General features: G+C 42.7%; 1 protein-coding gene across 1 annotated transcript; it reads left to right on the plus strand.

The window, feature by feature from the left end:
- Window positions 1–418: 418 nt before the first annotated feature.
- Window positions 419–26,888, plus strand: SLC12A9 (solute carrier family 12 member 9). Its single transcript, XM_033924161.1, has 14 exons — window positions 419–559; window positions 1,375–1,640; window positions 3,268–3,402; window positions 4,497–4,628; window positions 6,472–6,762; window positions 8,728–8,835; window positions 8,996–9,107; window positions 12,276–12,433; window positions 12,563–12,645; window positions 14,186–14,310; window positions 16,386–16,578; window positions 17,560–17,734; window positions 22,798–22,944; window positions 23,155–26,888. Exons 2-14 carry the CDS (start codon window positions 1,421–1,423, stop codon window positions 23,991–23,993), a joined length of 2,718 nt encoding a protein of 905 aa, XP_033780052.1. The 5' UTR covers window positions 419–559; window positions 1,375–1,420; the 3' UTR covers window positions 23,994–26,888.
- The last annotated feature ends 40 nt before the right edge of the window (window positions 26,889–26,928 follow it).

The following is a 26,928-nucleotide window of genomic DNA, read 5'->3' on the forward strand; positions in this document are numbered from 1 at the left end:
TCTGTTTTAGATTGTAACCTTGTAAGCTCTTTCGAGCAGGGACTGTTTTCTTACTCTTTGTGACTCTGTGCAGCGCTGCGTGCGTCTGGTAGCGTTATAGAAATAATTACTAGCAGTAGTCGTCTCCCGGCAGCAACTCTGGGCTAAGCCCTGACTGAAGGGTGAGGAAAAGGGCGGGAACACGTGTAGCAAGTACAAAAACAAGAGCCTGCCAACAGCCGGCCGGCCGAGCTCGCGCGCGCGCGCGCGCGCAGCTTCACGCCACGGCCCTCGCTCCGTCAGCAAACGGCGTCGGAGGTGTGTCTAGCCCGTGCTCGTCCCGCCCCCTCTGGTTCTTGGTCAATGCCTGGGGAGGGGGGCGGGGTCTCGCCTGGCCTGGAAGCAGTCTCTCGAGTCTAGCAGATTGGGGGGCGGGGGGGGAGAAGGGGCGTGGATGGTCGCGTGAGCAGGAGTCTCGTGACTTCCTTGCCGGTCGGGCCTGGGCTCCCATGGAGCAGTTCCTGCTTCGCTCCAGCAACGGTTTCTCCAAAACGCAGCCCGGGTCTTGACGTGTGAAAAGGTGGGCTTGTCTGTGCACAGAAAGGGAGAGGGGGGGGGGGGCAAGGGGGCTTTCTAGGGAGAGAGCAAGGAAGGGCAGTGGAGTGGAGGACCCCATGCATCTGTGCATGTGGCATGAATAAGAAGGCTGCGTGTGACTGTAGGAAAACGAAGACGGGATATTCAGGAAAAAAATGTTCTTTTTTTTTGGGGGGGGGGGGGCCGGAAGTACCGAATCTGATACTTTACACACGCATAATCGATATGAAAAGGAGTGTGTGTCATTTATAAATAAAGCTGCTTTGGGGTTGTTGTTTTTCCAGCACACCCTGGCCTACTTCCCCTTTATCCAGGGTCTGGAAATGAAGCCCAGTGTTCTCGAAGTGCTACTTAGGAGAGTGCATTCACAGTCCGCTCTCTTAGGGGGGGAGAGGGGGGTCTGAACTGTGATGTGGACCCTGGCCATATGGAGGCAAAATTACCTACAGAGCATGCTCCTTCCTGTACACTTGTGTGTCTCTTAAAGTGTTTAATGTACAGCCCTGCATGCATCTGATAGCACAAAAGAAACAATAGTAATAGTACACAGAATTTGTTTGTTTCTTATCAGTCTAAGAAGTGCCCTGAAGGCTGTTTAATACATAACAATGCAATGTGTCAACACCTAAGTTTGCAGGAGAGGCAACATGCTTAAAAAGAGCCAGTGGGAATTCCAGGGCAACTAGGATGGAAGTCAGGAAGGCCTTAAAGTTGCAGAGTGACTTTTCATCAGCATTTGAAGCAGTGGTGGGATGTTGAGTTTGCTGCCCCCTTATTCAATTTTCTATTGTTTTCTAGAGCAATCCTGGCCACCTCTCCTCGCCTCTCTTCCCCACTCCCTGCCATGTCCACTGAGAGTTCCCCCCTGCTAAATTACCGTCTCTTCAATGTGATTGGGGATGTGCCAGGTGAGGATACGATGGACGGCCAGGACATGGCAGGGGTCTGTGTTGCTGCGCCACCTCCCCCTCCCATGGAGCAGGGAAAGAAGCTGTCCACGTTCTTTGGTGTGGTGGTCCCCACTGTTCTCTCCATGTTCAGCATTGTGGTGTTCATGAGGATTGGTAAGTGCTGGCTATGCAATGGGGAAATTGTGTGGCAAGCTAGAAAGTGATTTCTGTAGAAATGGTTTGGCTTAGAACTATAATAACTTGACCACTGAGCAATGTGACTACCCTGGAAAATGATTGGCTACCAGCTTTCATCAACCTTGATTGATTGAGATTTATTAACTGGCATTATGAACAGATTCATAAAACTTGCAATTGTGCTAACTATAAGCAATAAGAAAATTGCCAACTATAAGCACAAATGCAACAATCATTGACTGGCCAACTTCATAGTCGTTGTCAGACAAGTATGTTGGCCAATTACTACCACACAAATTAATTTTACCAACAATGTTTATTAGGTAGCTATGTGACTACTGAGCTTGAGACAGTGTGACAGATATCTAGTGGCTAATATATAAGCCAACCTAACGGTTTTCACAAAGGCATTGTCTGAAATCTTCTGCCCAGTGGATGGTGGCAGCCAAAAAAGCAAATAGGAAGCTAGGAATTATTAGGAAAGGGATGGTAAATAAAACCAAAAATATTTTATTATGCCTCTGGTCACCGTATCTCAAAGGATATAGCTGTATTAGAAAAGGTTCAAAGAAGAATGACCAAAACGATAAAGGGGATGGAATTCCTCATGTGAGGAAAGGCAGTTGAGCTTGGAAAAGAGATGACTGAGGTCTACAAAATCCTGAGTAGTATCTGTTCTATACCAATTACCTTTTTTCTCTCTCAAAAATTACAGACTAGGGGACACTCATGAAGTTACATGGAAGTACCTTTAAAACAAATAGGAGAAAATATTTTTCATTCAGCAAATAGTTAAGCTCTGGAACTTTTGCTACAGGATGTGGTAATAGTGGTTAGCATAGCTGGGCGTAAAAAAAGTTTTGACAAGTTTCTGGAGGAAAATCTGCTTTCCCTGGGATCATAAGAACGGAAACTCGCTACTATTTGTGTTTCTGCCAGGTACTTGTGACTTGAATTGGCCACTGTTGCAAACAGGATACTTGGTTAGATGGCCCACTGTTCTGACCCAGTATGGCTATTATATTGTTAAAGCTAATTGTCAAACTAGTTATCCTGGTGCTATGGTGAGAAGGGCTAGGGATATCTGGCACCTTGCAACAGCTCCCTACTCTCCTACTTCCTCTTCCTGTCCTAGTATTTATTTCCTGTATTTCCCTCTTACCCAGTTCTCACCTTAAATGTCCTATGATTCTCATGGATTTGATAATTATAGCCTTATGTAGAAAATACCGTATATACTTGAGCATTGGGCTCTACCAAAAAGACCTGAGGCTTTTTCTTCCATTAGAGTTGACTTTCAGCCTTATAAATGGAGAGTTTTTGCACTTATATTGATTTCTGCAGTGCATCATGAGAGGGTCTTGGTCAAAGATGGCCACCTTGTACTCCATCATTCCATGGCTGTGCATTTGCAATTAAAATATTTGGCCAAAGTAAGAAAGTTCATTATGCTTGATAGATTAAATGAAGTATAAGGCTTTACTATGCAAAAATGAGAAGTGAATTAAGGGTCCTGGTGCTCCCTTGAAATAGGATGATTTGTCATATGAGATTCTTGCTGTCTGTGCTCATTCTGAGGGTATTTGTGGCTCTTGTTTTTCAGGATTTGTAGTTGGTCATGCTGGTTTTCTGCAGTCCTTACTCATGCTGGTTGTCGCTTACATCATCATCTGCTTGACTGTCCTCTCCGTCTGTGCCATCTCCACCAACGGTGCTGTTCAAGGAGGTGGAGCTTACTGTATCCTTTTCAGTCAATCCCATCCATCACAGGCCACTACATTCTGAAATAATTGGGTGTCTCAAAGCATAGTTGATGACCAAGAAGGAAGAGTTGTCTACCCAGTCTGACATTTTATTTTGCTCCAATTTATTATCTCTTTGGATAGACTCCCATATGAAAATAAACATCGGTTCCCTCCCATGTATGGTACCTAAACTCGCAGCCTTATTTCTACCATTGCTCTCATGTACCTCTAATACCTCTTTTGGTAGGCTGGCCCTAGAAGTTGCATCTTCCTTTATCCAATACATAGGCCCTTATCTTGCCCTCAGTCTTTTTAGCAATTCAGACACACCCTTGAGTCTGTTTCCAAAACAGTTGGTGTTCCGTGCTTGTTGATGTTAGAATTATAGCCACTGCTACCATGTAGAGGTTACACCATTCTTGGAGGTCTGTTGCAGCTACTGCTGCTAAGGTTATAACCATTAATGATTACATACTAATTATCAAAGAAAACAGTGGATAAAAAAATAGCACCTGGATTGATACAGGAAAAATTAAAAATGACAGTTTTATTAAAAAATAAAAGTAAGTCTTGGTGTACAAAAATCATGAGCAGAATTATGATAATACAGTAGAATCCCAGTTAACTGGTATTCAACTTATTGGCGCACTCAACCAACCGGCAAAAAAAATTGCTGGAAAAAAATTGTCTCTCAAGTTGCTCACCCGACAACCTCCCAAAGTCATATACTCCTGACCCAACATCCTCCCTTCCTCCAGCCCCTGAAACAACATAGGCAGCCACAAATCTCTCTCCCTCCTTCCAGTCCCCAAAGCAGCAGCCACAAATCTCCCTCCGGCCCCCGAAACAGCGGCAGCCAGTCCTGACAAACCCCTGTTCCTTCCTCTCTTACCTGAAACAGTAGCAGCAGCAGCCAGTGAGCAGAGGCAACACCATAAAAAAGCTGCTTCTGGCCAGCCCCGGCAAGGCCTTTCCTCTGCCACGTCACTTCTGACGTTGCAAAGGAAAGGCTCCATACTTTCCAATTCTCTTTTCCTTCTTCTGTAGACACTTTCTGCCTTCTTGTTGACCTTAACGCATCCTTCAGTTATGATCAGCCGCACTCTTGGACCAGAGTTCGGAGGCAGCATTGGCCTGATGTTCTACCTTGCCAACGTTTGTGCTTGTGGTGTCTATCTGCTAGGTCTAGTGGAGGCCATTCTAGATGTGTTTGGGATGGGTGCGTAGCAGTCCTCATATACAATTAAATATATGTTAGAAGGGTTGGAGAAGGTATAATAAAGGAGATGGTGAGAGAATGTATTTGGCAGCCTGGTGTTACTGGCACAGTATAAGTGGTGGGGAAACAGATTACATAGTCTGTGGATATAGTGAAATAAGAGGGTATGACGGTGGTGAAAGTAGGCATTGCATGGCCATGATGCTAAAATACCCCTCTTCTGCTGTAAGTGTCTCCATGTTGGTTACTTCAATCACCACTAGGATGTAAAGTAGTCTCAAATCACTCGCCAATACTTATCCCAATATAGTTTTGGTGGCTCATGAGACAGCCAATCTAAGTATATTACTCAGAAATTCCAGCTCAAATCCTCATTGATCCAATGTTCATTTTATATCACTTTTCTCAATATTTGTTTAGTGCAGCTAGAAACTACTGGTTTAGTGCAATTTATATTTATCTCATGTTTAGATTTTATTTCTCATTTTGTCCAGCTTATCTTTTAGTTGTGGAAACGTTGATCACCTCTCCTGACATGAATTCACGTTTCACTTCCTTCCTCAGGGTCGAGGTGTCTTATCGTGCCCAGACAACTACAAAAATGAAAGCAATCAGACTAGAAGTTTAAATCAACCTGTTCGTTGAATAAACATAAACATATAAAAAAGAATATATAAATCGGCACAAGCACCTTTCATTTCACATCTTCATGCTTGTAAATATCCATCTTCAATATGTAGATGGCAAATATGTTCTGTCACTTTAATCAAGTAAATTAGATGTCCAACCAAAGGAGCGTGTCGGAGTACTTCTCAAATGTGACATAAAAAGGCAGCTTCACACTTTACTAGTTCTTATTATTTACCACCATCCAGTAATTTCAATTTAGCACGAATGTCCTTTCTTTGAGAAATCTTTGAGGATAATTAGTCTAGCTGCAGCCTTCCTTCGGCAGCCAGTTTGTGTAGATCGCTTCTTCAAATAGTTATTAAACTGCTGGGAAGCAGATCTCTGAAGCTTTGTTTGCATAAGTCGGCTGTGCAATTTGCTACCAAGACATCACAAAAAATTGAACGTCAGTGACACGCCACCTCTATATTGAAGATGTATTTCCAAGTATGTGGATGTGAAATGAAAGGTATTTATGCCAATTTATATATTCTTTTTTATATGTTTATTCAACGAATTGGTTGATTTAAACTTCTAGTCTGATTGCTTTCCCTTTTTGTATCTGTCTGGGCACGATAGACACCTCAACCCCGAGGAAGGAAGTTAAACGTGAATTCATATCGGGAGAGGTGATCAACATTTCCACAACTAAAAGATAAGTTGGTCAAAATGAGAAATAAAATCTAAACATGAGATAAATATAAATTGCACTAAACCAATAGTTTCTAACTGTACTAAACAAATATTGAGAAAAGTGATATAAAATGAACATTGGATCAATGAGGATTTGAGCTGGAATTTCTGAGTAATATACTTTGAGTGTCTGATGGTCCATGTTGGTTACAGCATACCCTTTTGTATGAGTGAGACTATAAGTGAGACTCGTGACTCCCTGCTTTGGGCTTATCTGATTAGTGCTAGAAGTTTTGTTTCCCATGCTTATTAGTGATGCCATTTCTCTTCATTACATAACAGCTATATTGGCTTGAGGAAGAATTTAGCTTTGTATTCCACTGTGGGTGTCTCTCTCTCTCTCTCTCTCTTCTCCAAATGCCTAAGAAAAGGGATATTTAACCAGCAAGCACAGGCAGCTTTCAAAGATCATATTTGAGCAGAGAAGCTGGGCAGCGGTTGAAGGTATTTTCCAATAATGCTGCTTCTTTTGGTATTGCAGATGGCACTGAGTCCTCGGAGCTGCGTGCCCTACCCCAGGGCTACTTCTGGAACTTTCTTTATGGCTCAGCTATCCTTTTCCTCTGCCTTCTGGTTTGCATGGTTGGGGCAGAGATATATTCCAAGGCTTCCTTCTTTATATTTTTGCTTGTTAACGTTGTCCTGATTACCATCTTCATCAGCTTCTTCTCCGTGGGACCACGCCATGTCCACATCATCCATAGTGGGAATCAAAGCTTCAATGGCAGTTATACAGGCTTCAATATGTCTACATTGCATGACAATCTCAACGGTGAGAGGCATTCCAACTGCTGGCTCAGCAGTTGTCCTTATATGCTGCTTGCTTATTTTAATTTATCATATGCTAAAATATCAGATAAAAATGCTGGGTCACCACCCAAGGAAAAGATCTTGGACTTGTCTGTGGCTAATAAATTGAAATTTTCAGCCTAGTGTGCCATAGCTGCTAAAAAAAGGGGGAAAAAACAAGTTTTCAAGTTTTATTAAAACTTTCTATCCCCCTCATTATGGTAAAATCTTCTCAGCAGCTTACAATAATAAAACTTAATTTTAAGGGAAGTGCCATTATAATTAAACTTGACAGTGAGGGTAACATTTTGAAATACAACCATTTAAAAAGTAAAGAAGGATAAAACATAAAGTTGTGTCTTTGTCTTCCAGATTTCCTCAATCTTCTATTTAGCATCTTAAAAAAAAAAATCAGTGATAAAACATTTTCAAAAAGAAAAGTTTTAAGATCTATTTTAAACTGTCCCAAATTAGTTTGTAATCTTAATTATTTTGGCAGGGAATTCCAGAGTAGGACCTTGAACAGAGAATGAAGAAATAGTTTACAAACATATATGTATTTCCCTATATAATGGAATCACTAATTGATTCTGATTTAAAGATCTAAGCATCTGAAACAGTTCATATGGGTTCAAACTTTTTTTTTGTAATATCTTTATTCATTTTAAAGCCAAAAATAAGTGCAACATATTTTACAGACATTTTACACTTTAACACTTAAAGTCTATCAAATTATATTTGACAAATACATATATCAACCTCCCCCTTTATACATACCCAACAATTGCACTCTAAATAAAAATAACTCCCACCCTCCATAGAAATGCATGATCAAAGGGCCAAATCAACAATCACTCCTTGCATAATTCTGTCAATGGCTCCTAAACATCCATAAATTTTTTATAATGTCCCTGTTGTATGGCCATCATACGCTCCATTTTAAAAGTATAACAAAGAGATTCCCACCAGAAAGTAATTTAATCTATCACAGTTCTTCAATTCCTCAAAATAAGTTGTATGGCAACCCCTGTCATTATAAAGAGAAGTTTATTTCGGGCAGATATTTGGCTTTTAGCCCTCATTAACGTATCAAATAGGATGGTATCATATGTCAATGCCACTAGATTTTCTAATATATTGTTCACTTGATCCCAAATAGATCTCCAAAATTTAAGTATCAGGGGACAATAGTATAGTAAATGATCCAAAGTCCCAGCTTCAAGATGATAATGCCAGCATCTATTAGACTTGAACTATCTAATTTCTGTAAACGAACTGGGGTCCAAAATGCTCTATGTAATAAGAAAAAACAAGTTTGTCTCATAGATGCAGACGCCGTACATCTCATACTTCAAGTCCAAATTCATGGCCATTGAGACACAGTAATCTGATGCTTTATCTCAATACTCCAAATGTCACGAAGACCAGTCTTTGGTTTCTTATTAATTTATACCACTGAGCGGCCTGGTGTTAGGGATAGAGAATAAAACCTCTGTACAGATCATTGATATGACTGTGCCATTCTGGTTGCCCCATCTCAAAAAAAAACCCATAGAAAAAGTTCAAAGAATGACAAAAATGATATAGGGGATGGAATATTTCCTTTGTGAAGAAAGGCTAACAGTTTAGGACTTTTTAGCTTGGATAAAAAAATGACTGAGATTATATAAAAAGTTTATAAATCTGAATAGGGTGGAATGGTTAAAAAGGGAAGGGTTGTTTAACCTTTCAAATCATACAAAAACAAGAGGACCCTCCATGAAACTAGAGTCTTGAGGGGGCATTCTCTGCTGAAAACTTAATGGGAAAGAATTGGAGAAAAGCTCAGATTTGACCAGCGATTGCCATTACTTGATCCTTCGGTATCTTAAGAGTCTATAAGATTTTTGCTCTTTGTCTTCTCTGGGAGTTTGATGAGGACAGTGCTAAACTTCTCTTCTTCTTTCAGCCATGTATTCCCGAGACTACACTACAAGCAACATGATGACTTTTGCCATAGTTTTTGCAGTGATGTTCAATGGATGCACCGGCATCATGGCAGGGTCCAACATGTCAGGTATGTTGGGCATGATGAAAACTTCATGGTCTATTTCTGTAACACTGCCCAATGCATTCCATCAGAGAGAGGAGGGGAAACTGTTTCTTTTGTGGTATAATCTATGGAATTTCTAGTGTGTATCATTTAGATGTGGTTTCTGCTGCTTCTGCCTTGGCAGGTGAGCTGAAGAACCCCAGTAACTCAATTCCGAAGGGCACTATCATCGCTGTCATATATACATTTATCATCTATTTCCTTCTGTTCTTCATGACTGCCTTCACCTGTGACAGGTTTGTATGGTTGTTTATTCCATACCCTCTTTATATTCTGTTTTGTTACTATGCCACTCTCTTTCGCAAGTCAGCTGCGACTGCCTTCATGGTTTATCACAGTGGTTCCCAAACCCTGTCCTGGGGGACCCCCAGCCAGTCGGGTTTTCAAAATATCCCTAATGAATATGCATGAGAGAGATTTGCATACCTGTTGCTTTCATTATATGCAAATCTCTCATGCATATTCATTAGGGATATCTTGAAAACCCGACTGGCTGGGGTCCCCCAGGACAGGGTTTGGGAACCACTGGTTTATCATTTATTAACATATTATACCTTATCCAAGTTGGATAACAGTAAAACAAATAACATTTAAATTAAAAAACCCAGGCAAAACACAATATACACAATATCAGCAAAATATAGAGAAATCTAAAACTGCTGTCATCAAACAAAATAGATGTCATTTTAACAGTTTCTTAAATACATGCAAATTCTTCTCATCCCAAGAAGTTGCTATGTTCTTTGGCCAGCCATTAGGGGTCCCTGTAAGAGCAGCAATTGGCTCATCTTACTGTCGTAGTGTGCAAATTTTAACCATTTAGAGAGACTGTCCACTGGGTGAAAAAGTTAGCATACAACCATTTCTTGATGAATCTTCATGGTTAATTTTACTTTATGCTCTCTTGGCCTCTAAATTAAATGAAGGGCTAAAGGTGAGGGGAAGAAAGTGTAGAAGGGATAGTGGAAGGAAAAAAATGGAGTAGGTCAATGAGAGAGGTTTCAAGGTTTTATCAAAATTTGATTTGATCGCTTGTCCAATTTCTAAGCGAGTTTACAATTTTAAAAAAGTAAAAGGCTTAACGTGATTTTATCCAGTTCAAATTTCCTTATAACAGCCCTTTCATATACGAGTTTATTTTTTTGCATCCAGAAAACTATGAAGTTGCTCCGGCACAAAATAAACATTTCGTTCCAGCATGTTTAATCATACACCTGCAGGGATAACTAAATTTAAAAAAAATAGCTCCCATTTTTATAGTCTCCTCCCTCATACTCAGGAATAGCTTTCTCCTCTCTTGAGTGGACTTAGTAACATTGGAGAAAATCCATATCTTTTCTCCCAAAAACAAGCTCTACTCAAACACAAATGAGACTATCAAAGTGCCTTGGTATTGAACTTCTTCCTGGGATGTTTCAAGTATTCCAGTTAGGTTTTTTAATTCTGTTTCTTGAGGAGGAGGGTTTTCTCAGCAGGTAATATTTTATTAATCAGTGGTATCAAATCAGTAGAAATTTTTTAAAGTCTCCATTAGGTATTTCTTAAAGGCATCAATAGGTGTAACTAAATTTAATGTAGGAAAATTCAGTACTCGCAATTTAATCTCCTATTGAAATTTTCTAATTATTCAGTTTTATGTTGTAGAAAATTCCTGTTCTTGACCATAGTAGCTGACAAAGTTTGTAATGAAGAGATCTCTCTATCTACCCCTCCTTGTGCAGATGCCAAGCTCTCAGCCCTCTCAAGCTGCATGCTGTCTTGCGCTGGATTCAGCGGTGATCAGGCTGTTGTTGGGGGGGGGGGGATAAAGATATTTCAAGGCCCAAGGCACCAGTGGCTCCTTCCAGTGGTACAACAGAAGGCACATCTCCACCTCCTATAATAACTGGTGAGCTTGTTAAAAACCGGTCCTTCGACAATTGTCCGGGTGTAGAGGGGTCTCCCCGGATAATGCTCTTGCATTTAGTGTGAGGCATGATTGAAAAACCACGCCGAGAAAGTAATTTTCCAGGCAAAGAGCAAGATAAGACAGAACTCCGGCTCTAACTGCTCTCACGGCGCCGCCATCTTGTCCCCGGCAGGTACCCCCCCCCCCCCTTGACCTGATTTTAAAAGTAATTTCCAAGTGCAAGTTTGGGCCTCACCATCAGAGTGGTTTGTTTTGGTGGCAATTACTTCCACCCGAGTGTTGGAACTTCAGGCTATGCCATGCAGAGATCCATTCCTTTGAATTTCAGATTCAGGTGTAGGCTTATGCACAGTCCTATCTTTCTTACTGAAAGTGGTTTCCAGCTTCCACATCAACCAAGAACTACGATTGCCTGCCTTCACTCCCTCGGGATCAAGAGAGTGATCAGGTGTTGAACTTGTGGGATATGTGTAGACTCTTATTGCGGTATATAGAGATTATGAACGAATTTTGATTATTGGATCATCTGTTCGTATTGGCAGGGCTACCCGTAAAGGTCAACTAGCCTCAAAAGCAACCACTTCCAGATGAACCCATATAGCCATTTCTTCAACCTATATCAGAAGTAGAAAGTGTCCCTCTAGATCCATGGAGGCGCACTCCACTAGAAATGTAGCTTTCTCATGGGCGGAATTTTTGATGAAAGAAATCTGTAGAACTACCACTTGGTTTTCTCTCCATAAGATCATGAAGTTTTACAGGGTGAACGTGGCGGCCAAACAGGACTCCGCATTCGGATCTTAAGTTCTGACAGCAGGCTCATCTGTCCCATCCTAAGCTCGGGGGACTGCTTTGATAAGTCCCACACATTCAGAAATGGAGTGTCTGTCACACTAGCAGAAAAGATTAGGTTCTTACCACGATAATCTTCTTTCTGGTAGACGCACTCCATTCCTAAAGCCCGCCCTGTCAGATGTTCATTTGCCTGCTTACTGCCTCAAAGGTGCCAGGGAGTCCAGACATCTTGTTTCTTTCCTTTATACAGCCTTGGTGAGGATAGAGGATGTAACTGCCGCATTGAAGCAGCTAGGGGGTATCTATAAAATTTCCCACTCTCTTAGTGCAGGTTGCGTTCCAGTTGGTGACCTTTGTTTTTCACCTTGCTATGTATTGCAAATTGGTTAAGTTTTGTTTATCTTTTATATGTTTAATGATTTGAGCAGAACAGAAATGTTTCTCAGGGAGTATCCCCATACCCCTCCCTATTCTATTTCATCTCCAGGACTGACCATCTGCTTTGATACAAACTGAGGATTTGGAGGATAGCCCAGAAGGATGGGGAGGTAGAGCAAAAGAAAGCTAATGAAACTCTACAAGAATTTTTGCAAAAAAGGATTGACTACTCACACATTCAGGAATGGAGTGTCTGTCTACTAGAAAGAAGATTACAACAAGATAAGAACCTAATTTTTCCTTTTGCTGTTTATGCTTTCAGAACTCTGCTGAAACAGGATTATGGCTTCTTCCGATCCATCAACGTTTGGCCACCCTTCATTCTTATTGGCGTCTACTCTACCTCGCTTTCAGCATCTATGAGCACCCTGATTGGTGCCTCCCGCATCCTCCATGCTCTGGCCAAGGATGACCTCTTTGGTGAGATGATGGTGGTGGGTGTGCTTCCTGACATTCATGGGCCTTTGTATGACCATCTGCTTCAAAGCTGCCAAACTGATTAGACTACCCCTCTTCTTATGAAATTATTTTGTAATCTTTCTTTCACAGGTTTTGTGCTGGCTCCAGCTAAGATGATCTCGAAAGGGGGTAACCCCTGGGTGGCTGTACTATATACCTGGGGGCTGGTGCAGGTAAACTCATGGAAAAGCAGAAGATGAAGGGCTAAAGGGAGAAGGGGAAGAAAGTGTAGGGGGCAGAGGGAGAAGAGACAGCTAGTGAAAGGGGAACAGGGTAGGTTAGTAAAGTAAAAGAAGAAAATGAGGAGGAAGAGAAGAGGGCAGGGGTGTGGGATTGGTCAGGAAGGGGAAAGTGAGTGTTTAGAATTGATCATTGATCTTCATTCTTGCTTAATCAGTGAGATGTGTTTGGTAGGTTTTTCAAAAGTGTCATCAAAAATTAAAACCAGAATAAACCTTCGTATAGCAAAGTTATAATTAGCAATTGTATTCCTTCAAGTGTAATGCATCTTAATCTTCTATATAATTAGAGCCATCAGAAGCGGCACTCTAAATTCAAAAGATTTTATAGAGTATTCACCGCTATGCTTCCTCATCGGCTCGATAATAATTTGAATATATTTTATGTATAATTGTAAACACTTATCTGAGAGACTAGCATATTGTATAATCTGACACCAGCTTGTTTTCTCTTAAACTTAACTGCTGCTGACATGCATGTTTCGTTTGCAACTAACCCCTTCAGGAGAGGATAGTAGATGCCTGGAATGCCCTCTCAAGGGAAGTGGTGGAAAGGAAAACAATGCTGGAATTCAAAAAAGTGTGGGATAAAAATAGAGGATCTCTAATTAGAAAACAAAGTATGTAAATTAAAGCACTAAAGCCGGTATTGGACAGACCTGCACGATCTGTGTTCCATATATGGTGACTTGGTGTAGGATGGGCTGGGGTGAGTATCAATGTGAACTCCGCTAATACGGAACATGAGGATGTTGCTGGTCAGATTTTACGGTAGATGTCCTGCAAACAACGGGATGATTGGATAGGCTGGAGTGAGATTGGATGGCAACTTCAGCATTTGGAACCTAGGACAATACTAGACTTAAGAGTCTACAGCCCAGAAATATCAAAGAAGAGACAAGTTAATCAAATCATGTATTTTTTAAATGAGTATCACTTATAGGCAGACTGGATGGACCGTTCAGGTCTTTATCTGCCGTCATTTACTATGTTACTATATAGAGATCGTTAAGATGCGTTATACTTGAAGGAGTACGATTGCTAATGATAACTTTGCTATACGAAGGTTTATTCTGATTTCAATTTGAAGACATACTTTTTAAAAAACAGTCTTTTAAATAGTTTTGATCTTTTGACCAGTTTAGGGGATTTAGTGTTTGAGCAATTCCTTCCAGCATGCGAACCTACTAATCACATTATAGAAACATGATGGCAGATAAAGGCCAAATGGCCCATCCACTGTAACCATTATCTCTTCCTCTCTAAGAGATACCCAAGTGCCTATCCCATGCTTTCTTGAATTAAGACACAGTCTCTGTCTCCACCACATCTTCTGGGAGACTGTTCAATGCATCTACCATCCTTTCTGTAAAAAAGTATTTCCTTGTGGTGAACAATTCCATTGTGTTGTCTTGGTTGGCCTCTCTGTTTAAGTATGTGCTAGGTGTGCAAAATCCCTTTTGTTTCCATGCAGCTTGTGCTGTTCGCAGGGAAGCTGAACACCATTGCTGGCATCGTAACAGTTTTCTACCTTATGGCCTATGCTGCTGTAGACTTGGCCTGTCTGGCACTGGAGTGGGCATCGGCCCCCAACTTTCGGTGTGTTCACAGCTCTACCATAATATTGCTGTCGTCTTCCTACTCCCCCTCTATCTTTCTCTCTTGCAAAGTATATATTTTCTGCTAAAGCTGCATCCTCTTTGGGTCCAGCGGTTATAGACTCAGTTTTTGCTCTTTTTTATTTTAACTTATTTTTATTGTGCGTTTCCAACATGTAGTATTTTAGTGTCTTTACAGTTTTCAACCAGCCCCCATATTGACAAAGTTCATGGATAATTTTTGTTATCACTTGGATAAGGCATTAGGCAAAACTATTTTACAAAGTTTCTTGTCTTTCTCTTATCTTGAGAATTTGTGGAAACTCTATACAGCTCTTCTCTAGAGCAGTGCATCAGTTAGTATCAGGTAGGTATCAAGGAAACTTGGGACTGATTTTCTGAGGTTCTACACTTCCCCCTCCGTATTCATGGTGGTTAGGGGCAGAGCCGGCCCGCAAATATTAAAAAACAGTAAATAATATTTAGGCCAGTTCTGCCCCTAACCACCGCTTCCCCCCCCCCCCCCCCCGGCTATTTTAAGCCCTGTGAGTCCCCCCTTAAGTCTTACCTGGTGGTCTAGCGGGTTTTCGGGCAGGAGCAATCTTCCCACACTCCTGCCCCGTGTTTATCGCTCACAGGAAATGGCTGCCTTGAGCTCCCGTCATCTCTCGAGACTACAATGGGAGCTCAAGGTAGCCATTTCCTGTGAGCGATCTGCAACGGGGCAGGAGCGTGGGAAGATCACTCCTACCTGAAAACCCGCTAGACCACCAGGTAAGGCTTAAGGGGGGGGCTCACAGGGCTTAAAAAAAGCCCGAAAAATGAAAATGATTTTTTTGGCTGAAAATCGCGAATAATCGAAACCGTAGATACGGAAACCGCGAATACGGAGAGGGAAGTGTATAACCATCTCCCCTTTGAAGGCTACTAAGTATGGATGAAATGTAAGCTTGTGCCTGTCTACTTTTTATGTTCAGATGAAAACAAGAGAATTGGCCCATTGATCTCCACAGACAAATCCAAGAAGAAACAAAAAACAAAGTGGAGAAATGATGTTTCTGAGAAGGACTTTACTAATATTAAAACTTGTGGTTTGCCAAGTTTTAATATTGTTTTAATATTATTTTAATATTAATAAAGTCCATCTCTGGAACATCATTTCTCCACTTTGTTTTTTGTTTCTACTTTTTATGTTCAAACCATTTTTATTTTCAAAAATCAAGAACAGCCAAAACAGTCAACAGTACAGAGCAAATCAGAGTAATAGCTGCCTACAGGAAAAAAAACTGCAAATGTTTTTCCTTTATAGATATTTTGTAATAGCAGGCCAGGTGATACTGTTAAATTTTGGGGCAGGCTAGGCCTCTTTCTACTGGCAGCTGTAATAGTATACTATAATTTAGCCAGGCCTTCTCTTCATTCCCTATGAAAGCTTAAGCATCTTGGTTGATTTGGTAGAGTTAAGTAACAGCCCTAGTATTTGAATACATTAAAGTTTATTAGGTATACCGCCAAACAAGAGTTATTTTTGAGCAGTTTACAAAATTACTTTGCGTAACAGACATCAACAACACTACAATATAGATGTCACAGAGAAATTTGGCATAAGTATAGAAAAACAGTGTACAGTACTCCCCCGATATTTGTGGAGGTTCCATTCCAGGAACCCCTGTGAATTTTGAAAAACCGCAAATGCAATTTTTGCCTGCCAAAAGGCAGGAGAGGGCAGCTGAAGCGCCGGCAGGTGCAGAAAATCACTCGCGGTATGCTCCGACCACCTCTTCCTGTTACTAAAGTAAGGCTACACCAATCAGGAGCTGCTTTGACATGCAGCTTCTGATTGGTGTAGCCCGACCTCAGTACAAGAGGTGGTCGGAGCATACCACAAATTAGTGAGTCCATGAACCGCGTATTCACGGGGGAACACTGTATCGGAAACTTGGAGCAACCATAAAGCAGGAATTCACTGTGACTGCCCTATCTATATTCTCCTGCATACACCCCCTCTTTTAATAAAGGTTGTGCGTGGGATTAATGTGTATTAATGAATCTGTTTTATTTAATGATTGATTCCAGGCCCACCTTCCAGGTCTTCAGCTGGCATACCTGTCTCCTGGGCATTATCAGCTGCTTTGTCATGATGTTCCTTATTAATCCAGCCTATGCCTCAGGCAGCATCGTCATCATGGTCATTCTCTTGGGATTCATCCACTTTCGTTCTGCCACCAGCAGCTGGGGCTACATCAGTCAGGCCCTGATCTTCCACCAGGTGAGACAGATTAAAAGTTGAGCTAGAAAGATTATACATGCATGCAAAGTCATTGTAAAATAGTGTACAACAGAAAATTATGAACCAGTACTTTGTTCACCCCTAGCAACTTTGCTTTCTATTATTGTATATTGTATATGAGCTTTAACACATAGGTTATAGTTGGATTGGGAGGGAATGGGTTAAAAATTTTAATGTTTTAATGTTGAATATGATAGAGATTCAAGTGTTGTATTCAATTCAATTTAACTTATCTATTGTTACACTTGTTGTAAGATGTAAAATGAATAAAGATTTTTTAGAAAAAAATCACTGTGCAGCCCATATGCTGTATAAGTGTGTGTCACACACACACCACCTAATAAAAAAATGTTTATTAGTTTTGATCTTGTAATTCTTCAATTCAGAACACAGTTTTCAATTTTGAGCCCCTGATAAAAGCCTGGAAGTGAATTAGCAGGCCTCCTTTGAGCATAAACAAAAGTCTCAATGAATTTGAGAATTACAAAATCATTGTGAAACTTCTGAGGTCTTTTCCTTCAAAATTTTTAAAAGCATTGGTGATATTAGGGATACATAGTCTTAATACACATGTGGATTTGGGGGGGGGATTTCGTGTTTTTCCATTAAGAATATATAGATGATTGTCGTAAGATATTATTTTCATGTGGTATATATTAGTTGTATATGAATTTGGGAGGGGGTGGGGGTTAAATCTTCTTGGTGTATGATATTGAAACTTTTTCAAGTGATGTATTATATTTGGTTGATATTTACTGTACACTTGATGTAAGTTTAAAAATGAATAAAGAAATTAAAAAAGGGATATATAGTCTATCTCCAGTTATTATAATTATTGTATCTTTTGTTCTGCTAAAAATGGGAGCTCTTGTTGACAGTAGCGGAGATGTCTGGAAATTGAGTGAAGAGGCCAATGAGTTTCATCCTAAAGTCTTCTGTTCCTCCTGTTTTATTCACCAGGTCCGCAAGTATCTGCTGCTCTTGGACATTCGTAAGGAACATGTTAAATTTTGGAGACCACAGATCCTGCTCATGGTCTCCAACCCAAGGACCAGTTGCCAACTTATCAAGTTCATCAATGACCTTAAAAAAGGTGGCTTATACGTGTTGGGACATGTGGAGATTGGGGACCTTGGTGAGTCTGGGCATTGTAGTGTCCCAGTTGGGGCCCTAACACTGGGTAAGATGGGGGGGCCCTTTGCTTTTCAGTATTAGTTCAAGATGGGTTACACTTGGGCACTGTAAGTATTTCCCAGAAGCAATGGAGGTTGAAGTGACTTGCCCAAGGTCACAAGTAGGATTTAAACCCTGGCTTCCCTGGTTTTTAACTCTTACTGTAAGCGTTAGACTAGCCCTCCACTCCATTCTGCAGCATGGTGTGTGAAGAGTTAGAGGTATGAATGAGGTAGGGAGGACTAAAGTGAGGGAGAGAATTCAAATGGAACCTGAGGAAAAGTTTTATATGGAAGTTGATGAGAGATTAAAGGGGGGCATAGAGTTAGGAAATGTAGGGAAGGACAGATGATATAAAAAAGGGAAAAGTGACGTGGAAGAGAAATAGGCTAGGTATAAGAGGCAATGAGAAAAAGAAGACATGAGAATGGGAAAGGGAGGAGGAGAGATGAGGTGGAAAGGATCAGGAGAAAGCAAGAAAAAAGTTGAGGGGGAGAAGAGGAGGTGCAGGAATAGTAGAAATAGAAAGTTAGGAAGTACTTACTGAACCTGAATGTAACTGCCTTGAACTACTACTGAAAAAGTGAGAGCTAAATCAAAATCGGAAGGATGGAAAGATTAGGTTCTTAATTGATGATCCTCTTTCCTGTAGAACAGCATACGATTCCTTACAGATAGGTTGGGTACCCCAACTCGCAAGTTGGATTGTAGAAGGCATCACTCATTTTTCTCAGCTCTGCTTCCTTGTCTCCCTGGGCAGTGCCCTCTTTGTCCATACCAAAGCAAGCAATAACCCCTAAAAGAGAAAATGATAGGGAGGGGTTCAGGGGACTCCCTGATAACATTTTGAGACCCAGCTCTTGTGTTTTCTGCGACTCATGACTTACAGAGGGGGTTAAGTCCTTGGCTCCTACCCCCCTCACGTGGCACAGAGACACTCCTCAGGTGCCCATCAAGCACAAATTTGGCATGATATAGGGATAAAACTACCTGAGGAGTTCATTACAATTGATTTAAATCAAAATCGATGTGTGTTGGAGGCAGATAGAGGCTTTTAAAATAAAATCAAGAAATCTAAGATGGCCACCGCAGCAACATTTTGGCACTAAAAAAACAGCCTGTGGGAGCAAAACTAAAAGTTCAAAATGTTGAAAATAGGATTTTTAGAGGTGGAGGACCCTTTAAAAGTGGAGATTACCCCAGAAAACCTTAGTTTTGCTAATTTCTGACCCACCCTGATTTTTCCATGGACAGTAATGAGCTGTACTCGCAGATCTGCCATGTGCTGTATCTGCATCATCTTACTGCAGCTGGAAATGGAGAAGGAATTTCTGCCTCAGATAAGCAAGGGTAGCTCCAGCATCTTGTCTCTTTTGGGCTGCCTTTTATTCAGGTTCCATAACCTGAATCCCCTGACCCCTTACTCCCAGACAATTCAGGGGTGGGATGCAGCCAACGTCCACCAAGCCTCCTGGCCAGTTGCCGGGGGTTTAATCAGCCTGCGCTCAAGTGCATGACTCCGCTGGAGTGAGCACCACTCCTAGGGTACCTATTCCAAAGCTCCACATGTTAAAGCAGGCTGGCCAGGCAAGTACTCTTTTAATAAGTGTGGTCCTCCTGGCTTCAAACTAGAGAGTTGCGCGGGGACAGAAATCCCACCCGTCCCCGCCAAAATCCCACCCGTCCCCGTGAGGAATCCCTCCATCCCCACCCGTCCCCGCGAGGAATCCCCTCCGTCCCCGCGAGGAATCCCCTCTGTCCCCGCGAGGAATCCCCTCCGTCACCATCCTTCCCTATAAACTTCAGAAATAAGTTATTTTATTTAATTATGCTACTGAATTAAAGGCTCTGGTAGAGACTCATTTACAAATAAGCAAAGAGACTTTATTAATTTGGAAATATTAATTGGGAAGAATACATACTTTGTAAGTGGGTTTCTACCAGAACCTCTAATGTAAATATAAAATATAAATACTCAGCTGATGAGAACCCACAAACTGTCAGCTGAGGACTTCCTTTGCAGTTGGCCGGGGGTCCCTTTTGCCAAGCTTGGCAGGCAGCAATAGCGTCCCTGAGTCACAGATGCTGGCACCTCAGTGGCTCATGGATGCTGCCAGCGACTGCTGCGCTTGGTGGAGGGGAGTTCTGGCCATCTCTAGAGGAGGTCCTCTGCTGGCGGTGCTTGGGGATCCCCACCAGGCCCAGCAAGGGTCAACAAGTACTTCAACACTGTAGAAATAAAACCAGAAATGCATTTCCTTTTCTTTTGAACACAAAACAAAGACATCTGCCATATACATTTCCCAAAGCTAACATATTTTAGTCAATAAATTCCGTTTTTTACCTTTGTTGTCTGGAGACTTATTTTTCCATAAAGTTGGTTCCAGTTTCTTTTTTCCGCTTTCCCTTCTTCTGTTGCTGTCCATTGGTTCCCCCTACCATGGTCCAGCATTTATCTATTTCTCATCTTTCGTGCCTGCCCACCAGCCCCATGCCCAACATTTCTCCTTCTATCACCCCTCTCCAACACTATGCCACATCTCTCCCTCCATTCCCTTCACCACTGTCCAATATTCCTCCCTCTTGCATTCCTTTCAATCTGTCCCATTGTTCCCTTGCCACATTTCTCACTCTCATCTTTTTCTTCCCTATCACATTCTGTACCTTCCTCCCTACGACCAAAAATTCTCCTCTTTCTTCCATTTGCCGTGTGTACACAACCATCTCTCTTTCCTGCTCATTGACACACCCACACCCAATTCTCTCTTTCTATTCCCTCCCCCACCTCAGCATCTCATTCCCTCCCTTCCTCTCTCCCCAGTTCATGACTTCTGTGTCCAAAAATGCACTCCCTTCCACCACTTCATTCGAGTCCAGATAACAGCAGGGGTTGGAGGCAGCCTGCAGCAAGCCATATGTAGCCGACCCAGAAGTCTTCCCCCGAAGTCAGAGCTGACATCGGAGGGAAGGCTTTGCATCAGTCTGGCGGTGGCTGAGGTGTCAGGTGGGAGGGGGTAGATACTGGATGTAGGAGGTGAGAGGAGACAGACTGTAGATAGAAATGGGGAGGGATCAGACACACTGGATGAAAGGGGAAAGATAAGACAAGCTGGAATGCCTGGGGAGAGAGAAAAAGACAGATGATGGATGTAAAGAAAAGGAGAGGGGAGGAAGACATTGAATGGAAAGGAGGAGAAGGGGAGTATACGGATGGAAGGGAGGAAAGAGAAAGATGGAGCAGACACTGAATAGAAGGGGGAGAAAGAGAAATGAAGCAGATTAGGCCCCCCCCCAGTCCATTGTGCTTTCTATAAGCCAGTATTGTGGTGCAGCCTGGTCCCTGCTAGGTTTTCTCCCCCTAGATTGGGACAGACTGTGCTTTTGCCAGCAGAGGCAGAGTGGTGAGCCTGCACGATGGTGTCCCAGCCCAGTATGAAATATTTCCTTTTGTTTCCCTCCCCTCTCTCTTTCTCTCTCTCTTCTTCTCCTCCCTCACCCACGAGTCCTGCATCTGGCCCTCTCCCTTCTACACCCCCCTGCTCCGCAGCTCTCTTCAGCAACTCGTCAGCAGCGGTGATCAAGACAAGCTGCCGACATCGAGGCCTTCCCTCTACGAGTCCCGCCTTTGTGGAAAAAGGAAGTTGAAACAAGCGGGACTCGCAGAGGGTAGGCCCCGACGTCAGAAGCTTGTGTCGATCACTGCTGCTGAGTTGCCGAAGAGAGCCGCGGAGCAGGGGCTGTGGCCGGAAGCAGGTAGAAGGGAGAGGGAGATAGGAAGGCTGTAGAAGCTCCGGAGCATGACACCGACCCTGGCCAGGATGATTTCTTTTTCAGGCTGCTGCTGATGCCGCTGCCACCCCCCCACCCGAAATGACAAAAACAGCCTAATGCCCACGTCGGCGTCTTTGACGTCGGGGAGAGGAAGGCTGATAGGCCCGGTAGATCGGGACGGCAACACGAGTCTATCACGGAGCCCGGGATGGGCTCTGCGATTGACTCACGTTGCCTTCCTGAACTACCGGTTGATCGCAATCGACGTGTTGGGCACCCCTGACTTAGAGCCATAGCGCACGAGAGAAACTCCCACGGGGATGAAAACAGCCTACCTAAATTCTGGCGATGCAGGCATGCAGCTTACAAGTCCGACGTCGCGGCGGGAAATAGCCATGCTGAGCAGTGAGCTCAGCACGTACACAGTTGAAAGCCTTGCTTGCTGATTGGTCAGGCGGCGGGGCGGGGCCACCGGACCAATCAGCAAGCAAGGCGTTCATCTGTGTACGTGCTGAGCTCACTGCTCAGCGTGGCTATTTCCCGCCACGACGCCGGACTTGTAAGCTGCATGCCTGCATCGCCAGAATTTAGGTAGGCTGTTTTCATCCCCGTGGGAGCCCCGTGGGCCAGGGGGCATCCCCGTGGGTCAGGGGGGCATCCTTGTGGGAGTCCCGTGGGAGTCCTGTGGGCCAGGGGGGGAACCCGCGGGATCCCCGCGATCCCCGTTCCCGTGCAGACCTCTACTTCAGACCCCAACATCTGATCCTTCTTCCAGGCAGAGCTGTGCCAGGACTACTGGGAACCTCAGCACAGGGAAGCCTTGAAAAAAATCAGATTAATACCTGAAAATAACAAATCTAATGCAGAGCGAGGAAAACACGCCACCTTTATCGTCCCTCCAGACCGGCACAGAAACTGATGGGTAATAGCAGAGCTAAGCACCAGCGGGTGCATTTGTAGAAGTTAAGACTGAGTACACAACCCATCCATAAGGCACTGTATGCTGTTTGTACAGGAAATAGAGATGTTTATGTTTATTTAAGATTTGATATACCACTCCTGCATGGTACTGACCTAAACAGTTTACAATGTATCAAACTAAAATGAAAATAGGTACTTAAGAAAAGCTACCCTATCTGTCCTGAAGGCTCACTATCTAGCTAAAGTACCTGATTAAAATAAAAATATGGGGCCAGGATACGAGGAAAATAATTGGTGATTCTAACTGGTCAGTCCTGTATTTGTTTCTGGCAGACTCCATGCCCTCTGATCCTATCCAACCACACTATAACTTCTGGCTAAGTTTGGTGGACAAAGTCAATGTGAAGGCATTTGTGGACCTCACCCTGTCTCCATCAGTCCGGCAAGGGACTCAGCACCTATTGCGCATCACAGGCCTAGGTAAGCCCTGAGAGTCTGTAAGGCAGTTATTTCAATGAAATATGGGTATCAGGTATTGTAGCAATAATGTTTCCATTTTCATGGAGGTTACCCTCCATTTTTCCTTGGAGCAAAATAAAATATATCAAAAGCCATCTAAACTTAATAATAACAAAATTAGAAGAGTATAATTGAATGTATTTAACCATTCTGATGGTTTTTATTACACAGGTGGCATGAAACCAAATACCCTGGTCTTGGGTTTCTATGATGACAGTGAACCAGAGGACTATTTCCTTCAGGATCCAGCCTTTGGCATGGGCCAGGAGAATGACCATTTTGGAGTAGACATCACTTCACTGCAGGCTCATTTCACCCCTGTACGAAGTAGGGAGAGCCGCAAAGCCTTGCAATCTTCTGAGTATGTTGCTATTATCTCAGATGCCATCAAAATGCAAAAGAATGTCTGTCTGGCCCGTTATTTCTTCCTGCTGGACAAGAAGGAACTTTTTGCCAAAAAGCAGCCAGACAAACAGTGCATAGATGTCTGGCCTCTCAATCTCCTGCGGCCGGATAGTACCAGCTATGTGGATATCTGCAGCCTCTTCCTCCTGCAGATGGCCTGCATCTTGACCATGGTAGCCTCCTGGAAGTCTGCCCGCCTGCGCATATTTCTCTGCATTGAGTCTGGTGATAAGGGCTGGATTCGCAAAGAGGAAAAACTCAGAGAACTGCTAACCAAGCTTCGCATCAGGGCCACCATCAAGATTGTGCCCTGGGACCAGGTGATGGCCCTCCACTGGCAAAAGCAGCTGAGCCCCGAAGAGCAGCAGGAGACCTTTGTCAACCTGAATGTTGTACGAATATCAGATGACTACCTGCGTGCTGTTAATGAGCTGGTATTGCGGCAAGGTGGGGTTGCAGCTGTGCGCTTCCTCTACCTGCCCAGGCCACCTGCGGACACCTCACAGTATGAGCGCTACCTGGAGCAGTTGGATATCCTGACAAAAGACCTGGGGCCTACGATGATGATCCATGGGCTTTCTCCTGTCACATGCACAGACCTTTAGGGTGAAGTGTATGCAGGTGGTACTTCCCAGCACTATACCCTCCAGCCACCTCATATTGCTGCATGGCAGTGATAAGATGGTCTCTCCACCCCTTTGAGTCAAAAGGATTGCAGAAAAATCTGTGTAACAAGGTTTTTGATTCTTTCCTATTGGTGTTTCCGTCACTAATAAGGAAAACCATAAGGTAGAAATAGCAGCCTTTAACTGTGATTGTGGAGGGTCTTTGAACATCTTCAGGAGCCAAGGCAGGTATGGGACACTGCTCTTACAGGATGGGAACAGTCAACCAGGGCAAATTTACTAACCTTTTTAAAATTCTGCTCGATCAGCTGCATCTGGGAGTCTAATATGAGGTCATTTGGGGAGTAGACTTTGATTGCAGTAGGGACAGGGCAAGTTGTGGAAGTGAACAAAATCAAACGGCAAGAAATAATTTTCCATGAGGAAAGATTTCCCTTGAGCCATTCTGGCTTTTACTCTGAACAGATAAGCCAGAAACTTCACTTTTACAAGAAAAGTGTAATAAAACCTGGACTGGCTAAGACTGTTCTATATTGGAGACTTTAAAATAATTTTCCAGTATATAACACTTGCCACAGCACGTCATGATTCACTCTTGCGGCACAAAACTGCTTCTCTTTGGATTGAAACATTGCCTTTAGCAGTTCTTTGGTTCCCAGTCAATATCAATTAATTAAAGTCGATGAATAGGCACCTCTTATAGTCGGTGACTAGAGGAGGCCCCTCCTCTTTCTGTTCTGCAATATGATTGTGAGCAGGACAAAGTACCCAGTCATGACTTTTCTGGTGCTGTAAGAAATTAGCTTCAGGATGTTAAAAAAATATTATATAGTTAATAATCTGTACTCCAAAAACACGTTCTCTGGCAAAAAAAGGGAAAAACTATCTCAGAATTCAGTGGAATGTATTAATTTTGAAAATGTCTTCCATTATTTGGGTATCATGTTGTCTTCTGTTTTGTCTTGGTCGTCCAAGTCCTTTTCTAGCGATGGTAGGTGTAAAGGGGGAGAAAACTTGGGTAGTATGTTTCAGATATTGAAGGCAGAGATGGATGGAGTAGAAATGTTTACATTGTTTTCATGAAGAGGGGTAATGAAGAGATGCCTGCGTTGGTTCTGCTGACCCCAGGCTAAAATATGGTTTCCATTTAGGCATGGCAGAAATTGGAACTGCACTGCCGAGGACTGATGTGAGAATGGTCAACCCAAATATTCCCTTGTTTTTTTATCCCCAACCGCCTCTCTTCAGAAGAAACTTGACACGTAGGTCCCTGAGTTGCTTGGTATCATGGACAACATCTCAAACACTGAGTAGTTTGAGTCTTATCATGCTGATCTCATTTTGTAACATGTTCTCCACAGCCAGTTCAGTAAAGTCAAGACTGCTTAAAATTGGCACCTTTCCTGGTTTAAAGACAAGAGGGAACAGACTAGTGTTTCAATGGTGTAGAATGGGGAATACCAAAAATGTTTGCTTCTGTGCTAAAAGTTCAAATCAGTGGCGGAGCCTTCACTCTCTACTCTGTGCTGTCCCACAACTTTATTCCTTCTAAGTATGTTCAGATTTCTCTCATATCCCCCCTTCACCTATGGTTTGCCCAGTCAATGATGTACATCTTGGCTATGCTTTTATACAAGTACTGATTCATATTTTGGTTGCACACATAGGTTAGCCCACATCTTGGCTCTCTCACACTCCTGTTTAGGCTCTAGGTTGTTGTAATAAGCACATGCCCACATACAATGTGGACTGTGCCTCATACGCCGACCTTCAGTCTGGCCATGTCTTAACACACTCCTTTTGACACACTCTGGGTTGTTTCTCGCACACTCCTATTAACCTTCAGTCTGGGTTATGCCTCACAAATTTAAATTGGCCACACTTTGGGCTGCCTAACGGAGGGGAGTTTCTCTTCTGGGAAAGCAGGTGACGAGGGGACTTGGCAGTTTTAGGTGGAAGTAACGCCTGTTACGCTCCGGTCTCCCAACTTCTTGGTCACCACCCTCCTTTTTTTCTGTGTAACAGAAGACCGGGGGTCTTAGATTTTATTCTGTATTAGTTTTATATTTAAGGATTTTGGAACTATATCTTAGTATGTTCATTATAACAGAGGTTGTACTTCTGTATGTTGGAAGGATGGATACTAGATGGTGATTTCTACTTAGAATGGCCAAAATGACTTCTGTTTCTTTCATGGGACTTCCCTCCCAAACCAGCACCAAGCACATTCTGGGAGCTTGTGGCGGTTATAACTGAACAAATCTTAACTTTGTGTCTTTTTTATGCGAAGTAGGAGTGAAATGCACTGACATGGACACTTAGTGAAAGATTTTCCTTTACTACATGTGATGACGATGGTTTTAAGTAAAAATTGTAGGGGGGTGGGAACGAGTATTTTCTGTACCCACTGATTTTGCCCGTATGGCTTCTGATATCCAACATATGTAAGGTCTGAAAACTATAAACTAACTGGACCTGGTATAAATTAATTTGGAAATGGGAAGAGGAGCCATATTTCCTGAGTTGAAGTGGATCTGTTAACTCTGCTCCAAGTAGTGCTGCTTTTCTTTATCTAACTACACTTTACATCTTCCTTGCACAAATGTCACACTTTAGTGAGAGAAGAGCTGCTGGTTATGTCAGCAGTTCAGATACCACAAGAATCATTTTTTTTTCTGCACCTCAATCTCTGGGGTGGCCAAATGCTTCCAGTTTTAAGATGTGGGCCTAGTTTTTTTTACCACACAACCAGTGCCTGCTTGTTAGTGTAGTTCTAGCTGGTTCTTTCAGAGCTACAAGTCCCAGTAAGGGGCAAAACGCAAGACTGTATCTAATTTGATCTGAAAAATAAAGTTACTGCTGGTCACCAACTGCCTTTGGTTTTTTGGGGTTTTTTTGTTCATAATGGTAAAGA

Source organism: Geotrypetes seraphini, chromosome 16 (assembly GCF_902459505.1).
Source record: "Geotrypetes seraphini chromosome 16, aGeoSer1.1, whole genome shotgun sequence".
Lineage (NCBI taxonomy): Eukaryota > Metazoa > Chordata > Amphibia > Gymnophiona > Dermophiidae > Geotrypetes > Geotrypetes seraphini.